Source organism: Nelusetta ayraudi, unplaced genomic scaffold, assembly GCF_046127955.1.
Source record: "Nelusetta ayraudi isolate G7.1 ecotype Tasmania unplaced genomic scaffold, CSIRO-AGI_Nayr_v1 ptg000195l, whole genome shotgun sequence".
Taxonomy (NCBI): Eukaryota; Metazoa; Chordata; class Actinopteri; order Tetraodontiformes; family Monacanthidae; genus Nelusetta; species Nelusetta ayraudi.
In genome coordinates this window covers 400001-409602 of record NW_027466244.1, presented here as the reverse complement: position 1 = coordinate 409602, position 9602 = coordinate 400001, and the positions used below count along the sequence as shown (strand labels likewise).

General features: G+C 49.4%; 1 protein-coding gene across 1 annotated transcript in view; it reads right to left on the bottom strand.

The window, feature by feature from the left end:
- Positions 1 to 1299: 1299 nt before the first annotated feature.
- The window catches only part of LOC142881439 (polycomb protein suz12-B-like), a 9923-nt gene continuing 1620 nt past the window's right edge, over positions 1300 to 9602 (bottom strand). The window contains exons 4-17 of the mRNA XM_076015726.1: positions 7644 to 7712; positions 7436 to 7485; positions 7267 to 7352; positions 6507 to 6753; positions 6135 to 6255; positions 5933 to 6038; positions 5618 to 5795; positions 4767 to 4855; positions 4535 to 4678; positions 4065 to 4222; positions 3727 to 3925; positions 3561 to 3640; positions 2168 to 2888; positions 1300 to 2087 (exon numbers count right to left, since the gene is read on the bottom strand). Of these exons, the coding sequence (XP_075871841.1) occupies positions 2477 to 2888; positions 3561 to 3640; positions 3727 to 3925; positions 4065 to 4222; positions 4535 to 4678; positions 4767 to 4855; positions 5618 to 5795; positions 5933 to 6038; positions 6135 to 6255; positions 6507 to 6753; positions 7267 to 7352; positions 7436 to 7485; positions 7644 to 7712 (1939 nt within the window). The 3' untranslated portion in view covers positions 1300 to 2087; positions 2168 to 2476. The remainder of the gene's footprint in view (positions 2088 to 2167; positions 2889 to 3560; positions 3641 to 3726; positions 3926 to 4064; positions 4223 to 4534; positions 4679 to 4766; positions 4856 to 5617; positions 5796 to 5932; positions 6039 to 6134; positions 6256 to 6506; positions 6754 to 7266; positions 7353 to 7435; positions 7486 to 7643; positions 7713 to 9602) is intronic.

The following is a 9602-nucleotide window of genomic DNA, read 5'->3' as shown; positions in this document are numbered from 1 at the left end:
GCTGCTGAGTCCACCAGAGACGTCCGGCTGTTTGATGGCTCCAGAGCCACTGGGGTCACAGCTCGGCACGCAGAGGAAATCGTAGTAACACTGGGCATCTTTCATAGTGAACAGCATTTTTCCTCCACGGAATTTGTCAAGGAGTGAAACGAGACGCACTTGACTTTTGACGGGCGGGAACGTCGTCCAGTGGTTCTCCAGCACAGAGCAGGACAGTGTCAGAGCGATGGGCCACGTCGGGCAGAACAAGGTCTTTTCTGTCCCGTCAGCTTCTCCTCCTGGTGTCTCTGTCAGGCTGTGGACACTGAAGAGAGCAGTTGGTGGGTTCTGGGTTTCGGAAGAGAGGAACCCTTTATTATCAGGAGGCAAAAGAATTCCGCAGATCAACTTCCTGCGTACACCAGCTGCGTGGTCTTTGTGATCTGCACATAATAACCCAAGCCTTGTTCCAACCAAGAGGTTGCTGACTCTGAATGTATGTACGTTGGATACCTGATGTTTCAGGGTACAAAGGAATGTTGGCAAATGTTTTAAAGTCATTTCAAAAAAAGATTTCCAGATGTTTTGTTGTGTTTCTGCCCAAGGCAGCAAAATGGTCTTTTTTGAGTTCATTTAAAGGCAACAAAAAATGAAGTTCTACTGATTGGAAAATCACAATACAGCAGAGTTTGATGCTGACTGAAAGAATCAATGTGGCAGCTGACAAAATGGGTCAGTATTACTGTTTTTAGATTGTTCTAATCTGTATGCAGGCTTTTGTTACCATTCTCATTTCAAGATGAAAAACACAATAGACAAGACTGAGTCAGCACTCACTCACATTGTTGACACAAAAGACAACAAAGAAAGGGGGGCTGGGTTATTTCAGTCACACTGTGATGTGTGTTTTGTTTCATAAGAACAGAATTGTCATCCAGTTCATTTGAAATCTTACACGTATGAGCTCAAGATTTAATGGGAATTTTCAATATCAACTTTTTGTTGTTGGATGTTTCATAATAATAATAATAATTAAAAAAAAAAGTGGATTCCACCGCAGACCTGAGCCTCCTGGGGGTGGAGTTCCTCTGCAGTACGACAACATCCACATCCTCAGCACTGCCTTTGGTTGAGTACATAGAACACACAGATCCTCCTCTGCCTCGAAATGATGAACCATCATATATAGAAACAGTGACACAAGCTGGTCAATGTTGCGTACTGCATGTTTCTGTTGCAATCTCAATCAATGAACTCATAACACTAACAATAGATAATACCAACAAAGAAAAAAACACAAGAAAGAAAGGAGCGTGTGACTTGTAATGATACCAAACTGTTCTTTTTATTAGAAAACCATTTGACTCAACTTTAAAAGTTCACAATGTCAAGCTGGTTTTACAGAAACTGATGAACCCCCATCATGTGCAAAATGCTGCTGGTCTCGTGTGAATGGAAAGAAAGAGAAAAAGAAAATCAAATAGAATGCAACAAACACAAAGTGCTCAGCTGGTCACATGATGCAGCATGTGCACGCCGTGCATCCTGTTTCACTGGACCCGGGACCATATCGAGGCAGTGGTCTCCATTACTCAAGTCTTTTTTTTTTTTTTACTTCTTCTTCTTCTTCTTCTTCTTTTTATTTTTAAGAAAAAACACAAATCTGCAGCAAAACCCCTCCCCCCTTTGGTCTGAAACTAGAGAAATAGAGAAAAACTCACTCCTAAGAAGTTGTAATCCAAAGCTAATTATTCACACATAAATTCAAAGAAAGCACGTAATGGCAAAGAAAAGGGAACGGCGCCTCCGTAACGTTGACCTTTGACCTAATGGATTTACCTGGCTGCCCTTTAAAACTTGGCATTATTTCATCAATCGCTTAAATTAACTGGGGGGAGAAAAACAAACGGATCAGCACTTTCAAGAGCCCTTTGAGTGAAAACAGCAGCAAACGTCCAAAGAAGTGAAAACGGAGCCTGGCACCTGGAGGAGCAACACGAGTCCGAGATCAGCAGTGAGCAGAACCGGCACGCAACGGGTGAACGCGTCTTTTCCTCCAACCCCCGACGCATCTCTGCCGTCTTCCAGGGAACCAGGCGCCTCTCTCTCTCTCTCTCTCTCTCTCTCTCTTTCTCTCTCTCTCCGTTTCACAGGAGGCACTCGCTCACCCGACGACAAATGAGAAAACGCAAAGACGTAGCACCGCAAGAGGAGCGCAGGCGCGTGTTGGCACCGCTCCTGTCAAGTAAAAAGCACATCATGTTACCTGATTGGCTCATTCTCACACAGCGTGGCCGCCGGCTGAAGGTCGATTCTGTTTTGTGCGTGTGTGAACCCAGAGAGACGCCCGTCAGCTACAAAACCCCCCCCCATAGGAAAAACAACATCCAATAATCCAGAAATGTGGAGCCTGGTTTACAGGTGGAAAAGAAGAAATGGCTTCCTGCTGTCTGGTGACTCTGGAGTGACTCTGGAGTCAGACCAGAAGGTCTCGCCTTTAGTCCAGACCGGATGTTTCTTGCTCTGTATCGGCCACTGCGCTCCCCTCCTGTGATTGGTCCTTCTTTCCCGAGCAGCCGCTGCTCGTCCCTCCGCTTCCGGCTCTGTCCTCCGACATGTCGGGATCGGGATCGGGATCCGGCTGGGACTCCTCGGCCGTCTCCCAGTCCTCCTCCTCCTCGTCCTCCTCCTGCCGCAGCCCGGCTCCGTCCCGCTGGCCCGGCTGGCTCTTGAGGAGGCGGAGGCGGGCCATGGCGCGCTCGATGGTCAGCGTGGTGACCAGGTTGAAGTCGTGCATGCTGACCAGGTGCAGCAGGAAGTTGCGGCAGAGGTTGTGCCGGACGATGTGCGCGCCGTTCTGCTCGGCGAACAGCAGGCAGGACTCGTTCATCTGGTTGTCGGCGATGAAGCTGGAGGGAAGGAAAGGAGGAAGAGACACCGTGTATCAAACAGTCGAGTGGAGCTGTGGCCGCAGCAGGGGATCGGCGTTGACTGGGTTAGAAAAATGTGGACACGAAGGCCTCGTTAAAAATGGTTCTAGCAAGTGTTGAAGATAATAAAACCATGCTGAGGCCCACTCTCAGTCAACTAGTGTTGTAGTCAGGACCGCACCAACTGAGACCGAGACATCTCAAGAGCATCGAGATCAAGACCAGACCAAGACTTTATGCATCAAAGAAAAATGACAAAAAAGAAGAAGAAGAAGAAAAAAAAAAAGACTTCAAGTTTGCTTCTAAACCGAACGAAACATCTCTTTTCAGCGAGGTATCTTTTCATCATTTTCTTGAACTTTTTGCTGCTTTGCCAACTATTTTGAACCGTTTTCCAAAAAATAACTTTGCTTCATAAAATTACAAAAGAGATGAACTAGGAATAATGGGCCAGGGTGTCACTCTGGGTGTCACCAGCAGAGCGTAAAACGGCAGCAGCTGGATTATTTTCTGTTATTATCGCGTCATTACAGTGTTGGCTGAGTTTCAACCGGTCTGGATCAAAAATCCCCAGTCCGCCAAGTCCGAGGCCGAGACCCTTAAAAAAGTGGTCCGGAGACCGAGACCAATGTCCAGTACTGCAACACACACCCGTGTTTCATGACGTGGAGGTTCCACAGCTTCATGATCTCCTTCTCGCCCTCGTTGACGTCGGTGAACTCCTCAATTTGCTGCAGTGAGAAGCAAACGTGGTCAAAACATTTCTTTCATCTCATCAACGGGCCAATCGGTGGCGCTCATCCCCGGGACGACCGACCTTGGCCGTCTTCTCCTTCAGCCAGTCGGGGTCTCTCTCGTCCTCGCTGTCCACCTCCATCTCCTGCGGCCGCAGCGGCACGCAGCTGTCGCTGTGGAAGTACAGCCTGTTGTGTCCGCTGATGTAGGGCCTCTGCTGCTCCCGGTCGCCGTCCTCCGACTCCAGGAACTCGGAGAGACTCGCCTTGGTCCTCTTTGGTCTGGGGCAGAAAGGAGGAAGTGGGAAACGAGGGAGTGAAAAAACACCAATAGAAAGAAAATGAATCCATCTGGAGCGCGACTCATGAGCACAGCCTCCCGCCTCCAGCCTCCAGCACCGCGTAAGACGGCGAAGATCACCTGCAGGTGAGGACGTGGGTGACGGCCGTCCTCTTGACGGGGCCGTTCCTGCTGAAGGCGAAGCCTGGTTGACTGTGGATGTCCTGCGGGTTCCCTGCGTAGGAGCCGTCGTAACCCTCGTTGATGGACACTTCGATCTTTGCTCCTTTAGGGTGAGGCTGAGGAGCGTCGGGAGACGCGAGACCAGTCAGATACTAGCGCTGCAACCACCAACTATCTTTGACATTCGTCACGATCATCTTCTTTATTTTCACCGCCTATTCTGGACTTCAGTTTAACCCGACCTCCTTAAATCTACAGTAACAACAACACGACGCGTCGTTGCTTCAGCATGTAGTCGACAAAATTGGTTATGTCGACTAATTGTTGCTGCCCTATCAGATACCTCCCGCTACTGAGGCGTGAGTGTGTGTGTGTGTGTGTGTGAGTGTGTGTGTGTGTGTGTGTGTGTGTGTGTGTGTGTGTCTCACCACATAGTTGAAGATGAAGCGGGAGTGGGACAGCTTGAGGTGCTTGATCAGGCTGTAGAGCTTCCTGCAGTTGAGTGTGCACCAGGGACAGTGCAGGTCGTCTCTGGCCTCCGTCTGCTGCCGGGTGTTGTTGTTGTACTGGAACTGCACAGGGGGAGGAGACACACTGTCAGCTCCACACGTCTGCTCCCGCCTCCAACACCAGGTGAGGTGAGGTGAGGTGAGGACCCACCTGGTAGAAGATGCGGAGCTTCTGCCGCGGCTCTGCGGCGACCTGCTCCCTTCTGCTCTGCACGTCTGCGCTGAGGGACTCTTTGACGGCTGCGGCACAGAGAACAATCACACAGAGGGTGGAGTCAATCCAACTGCAGTAAAACACCGGCGTTGCCACAGTGTTGGAGCACTGGAGAGATTGGTCTCAGTCCCAAGACCGCTTTTTTTTTTTTAGAGACTTGTGGTCTGGTCTCGGAGGCATTAATCCCGGGTCCTTGCTCGGTCTCGGACTGGGCGGACTCGGGATTTCTGATCAAGACCGGTCGAGACTCGGCCATCGCTGCAATGACACGATCATAACAGAAAAGAATCCAGCTGCTGCTTTGTTATGCTGTTTGGCACACCCGGACATGTGACGCCCATTCTGTTGGACCTCCTCATCCAGAGAGCCATGCAGAACTTTGAGATCTTTCACAACCACATGTCACTGTATTTTTAGTGTCGAACTCAGACATGTATATTATTATTTAATTGTTTTTACACATTTTGTTCATGCGTGGCATTTTCAATTAAATTATTCCTATTTAATTCCTTTTTTAACTTAATGAAGCAAAACTGCCAAGGCAGCAACATGACAACAAAAACTATGAAAAGATACCTCGCTGAAAATAATAGTCGCTGTTCCACTCGTGGAGACGCAAACTTGAAAACTTGTTGTGCGATGTTGTGATTTTCCTTTGATGTACACAGCTGAGGCCAAAATTAGGAACATTCTCTTCTCTTAGCTGTACGGTCTCGGTCTCGGTTCTATTTAGGTCTCAGTTGGTGCGGCTCTGAACTACAACACTGCGCCGCCGTGCGCCTGCTCACCTGGTGCGTGCGCGGCCCTCAGGGTGCTCGGCCTGCTGGGGTCGTGGTTGCTCTCACAGTTGCGGGTGGCCAGGGGTTTGGCCACGGGCGCAGTGGAGCGGTCCGATGAGTCGGTGGTCCAGTGCAGCGTGAACTGCAGCGTGGGACCCTGGGAGAAGCTCTCCAAGGGAGGCAGACACTGCAGGAGGGAGGGAGACCACGTCAGGTCCGAAACCTAAAAGACACTGCAGCAGCAGCCCATGCTCTCCAGTCTTGATGAGGTCTTGGTCTCGGTTGGTGCCGTCTTGACTACAACGTTACTACACACACACACACCTTCCCGTCCAGGATGGTCTCCCAGGTGGCCCTCTTCTTGTTGACAGGACACTCCTCTGTCTCCTGCATGGACACCTCGTACTCTCCGTCCAGCAGCTGCAGGCGCCTGGACACACGGACGACACGTCATGATTCTGCTGCTCGGAGGAGCAACGTTGCTGCTGCTGCTGCTTCCTCTCAGTGACGGACGTGGGAGAATCACCTGTTTTTATCAAAGACAGTCATCTGAGCCACGAACGTGGTTTCTCCTTCCTCCTCCTCTTCCTCCTCCCCCACCAACGAGGAGCTCCGCCTCTTCCTGTTCACCGCTTCCTCTGTGAAATCTGAACCCCGCACGCACGCACGCACGCACGCACACACACACACACACACACACACACACACACACACACACACACACACACACACACACACACACACACACACACACACACACACACACACACACACACACACACACACACACACACAGGGTGTTTTCAGATCTTTAAAACCTTCACGGAAGGATCCAACATTTGGACAGAAACTCGTCCACAGGTCGTCCTCCTCGTGACTTCTCCACACGCAGCCTCACCCCGGTTGTGGTGACTCTCTCCGTTCGTCAGGCCGTTGGTCTGCGCCCGCGGGCAGCCGCTCCTGGACACTCTGAAGAGCAGCGAGTAGGACTTGACCATGTGGGAGTTGCTGGGCTCGAACTCGCTGCTGGGCACCAGCAGGGTGGGAAAGGAGCCTGACTTGGTGTGGGGCCCGGCACTGGTGTCCGGGTTCAGAGGAACCTGCTTCTTCCCCGTCGGGATCTGCTTCACCGGACAGCTCACGTCCTGGACCGAGGAGAGACAGCAGCTGCGTTTCCATGACATTGTTTTGCAAAATAAAAGTGAAAAAGTGAAAAAGTACAACTGCGATTTGCAGGCGTGAAGCGCATAAGAATTCTCATCCAATCTTGTCCCGCCAGACGCCACAGTGAGGAGGACGGAGGTACAAAACATTTTGTCGTAAATCTGCATTTCCATGTTGTTTGCTGTCCAGAATGCTTGTTATATTTTTCCCTTTGATGACTTGTCAAAATGTTTTGTTTCTCCCTCCGTCCAAAAATTTTCACTGGCCAGTGAACTGGTCACAGGACCCTGTACGTCACACCCGCTGACGTGTAAATGTGAAAAACCACCTCATGAGGGCCTCAAAACCTTTCAGTCAGGTTTGAGAGGTTTTTCATAGTTTCGCTGTTTCCATCAGCAGGTTTTTTATTGACATATTTAGGTTTTATGCAATTCTAGGGGTGATGGAAACGCAGCCAGTCAGCGGGAGAAGCCGCGACGTCAGTTGCCACACACCTTCCTCTTCTTGTGACACACTTTGACCAGCAGCACCTCCAGGGACACCGAGTTCTGCTCGTTCTCGCTGTCCTGCGACGGCTTCCCTGAGAGAAAACCACAAAGAGGAACTAAATAAAAGTCCCCTTGCGTCCCGACTGGACTTGAGGGTGGACCAGGTCAAAGTTACCTGCTTTATGGAAGAAGCCTGTGAAGGTGAGCTGCAGGTTGGAGGCCAGGCTGTGATAGAAACATAACGATGTTCAAGTTTGAAGTCTTCCAAGAAGGTTTTTGGAGTCAATGAAATCGAGCTGCACTGCAATGTTGTGTTACGATCCGACATCTTCAGCAGACGAGGGAAGGCATCAAAGATTTGATCCTCCCTGCACCTGGTTTACCTGCGAGTCTCCTGTTCGCCTCTCATCCTCTCCACCTTGAACAAAAGGTTGTCCACCTTGGCGTTTTTCCTGCAGACAAACGGCAGGCGTTAGCCACAACACAGAAACTGCTACTATTTAGCTTTTAGAAATATCTACAGGCAACTAATTTTGATACAACTTCAGAAAAATGAATCAAACATGCTTGTCTTGTCTTTGATGTGAGAGTTTGAGGCTTTTTTTTTTTTTTTTTAAGTTATGTTCAGAATTTTTTGCTTTTTTCTGTTTCAAAATAGCCTCGGCTTTGTTTCTTCAGTCACACTCCTGTACATGATTTGTGTAAAAACCTTTAAGACAAAAAAAAAAAAAAAAAAATCAATCCAAGTCTCCTGCTCGTGCCAGTGAACAGCGTTTGCTTTGTTCTGTCCCGAGCCAACGTCACGATGCTCAACTCCCCAAAACTGCCAGCGAGTCTGAGAGCTTTAGTGACCTCGCGTAATAGCCTCCGTTATCTGAAGCGAGCGCAGCAAGAATGAGCCTGGCGTAAGTGAAAACACCTGTGAGGCCACAGTGGAGCCCCGTGGAAATAGAGAACCACCGCCGGCCGCCATAAATCTTTGATCGGCCTTTGAACCAACGCTCCTCCTGCTTTTTACTCATTAAAAATTGGGCCGGTGAGCTGGCAGGCTTGTCTGCAAGATTTATTCTGATTCACAAAAAAGGAAGGTGAAAGCATCACTTTCACATTAGCCAGACGGAGATCAGTACGCAGCACAAGCCAATTCCCAGGCACGACGTTAAAAACAGAGACACAGTTTTATTCATAAACCCTCTTCCTTTGGTTTGGTGCAGTGAACACAGTTTTCATCCGACTGCTACACTTTAGCACTGCGCAATGGAGTGAAACCGAGCTGAGCTGCAGCAGCCTGGCGCGTCACCTGGTTCACTGCCTCCACTTCAAATCAGGAATCACACCAACGGCTTCCATTTTTAGTCAGTGAACGAGTCCCGAGGCAGAACAGAAATAAGCGTTGAGTGAGAGAATGGAACAGACAAACCAAAGCCAGGTATCTGCTACACATTTGACTGAGAGGAAGGTGAAGTTACACATTGGACCTCTGATTTCACTATTTGTTTTTTGCGTCACTGTGATCCGACTGTTCATTATGGATTTATTTTTTATTTTTTTAAATCAGCTGAATGGATTCTGAGGAGGAAGGCGGCAGCAGCAGCATGAGGTGACGACAAGAGCTAAACTTCCATCAGCCAGACTGCATCCTTACTTCTGCAGACTCCGTTATAAAGCTTGTTGCTATTTCAATGAGAATTCAACTAACGGTCTGACAACAAACAAAAACAAGCTCTTTTCAACAAGTGGCTCTTTAAAATGTGGGATTTTCAGCAGCCTGGTGGGGTCAATGTTGGTCAAACAAGCTCCTGTGTCACCAGGTGGGTACGTTTCCTCCCCCACAGCGATGACTGGCTCACTCTACGTCCTTCAAACACTTGAGTACTTTTTTTTTTTTTTTGGCACACTCGCACAATCAAAACAAAAAAATGCACAACCCGGCATGCATGCATGCTTAGCGCAATGTCCGCGTAACAACTGGCGACAAGGCCCTCTGCATTTCCACAAGCGGCCCCATGCGAGCGCCGTGCAGCGTCTGTATGCAAAGCAGCCTAACTGAAAACATCCCTCATATCGCAGCTCTGACTGATCCACAGCACCGCTGCTGCTGCTGCTGCTATTCGCCCCCCACCGCCTCCGCCAGCAGCCAACAGACATGTCGGTTGACTTTCACTGCAGATAACACTTGACCCGGTTCCTCTTCAAACATGCATTTAACTTTCATTGCGCTTTGAAACGTCAGGGGGTTCAACGAGCAAAAGCCCTTGAAGAGACAAAAGGATTGAGATGAGCCAATACACTGCTGAAATCAAAGGGTTTCCACCGCCGTTCCCCTGGGACTGCCTGTTTCC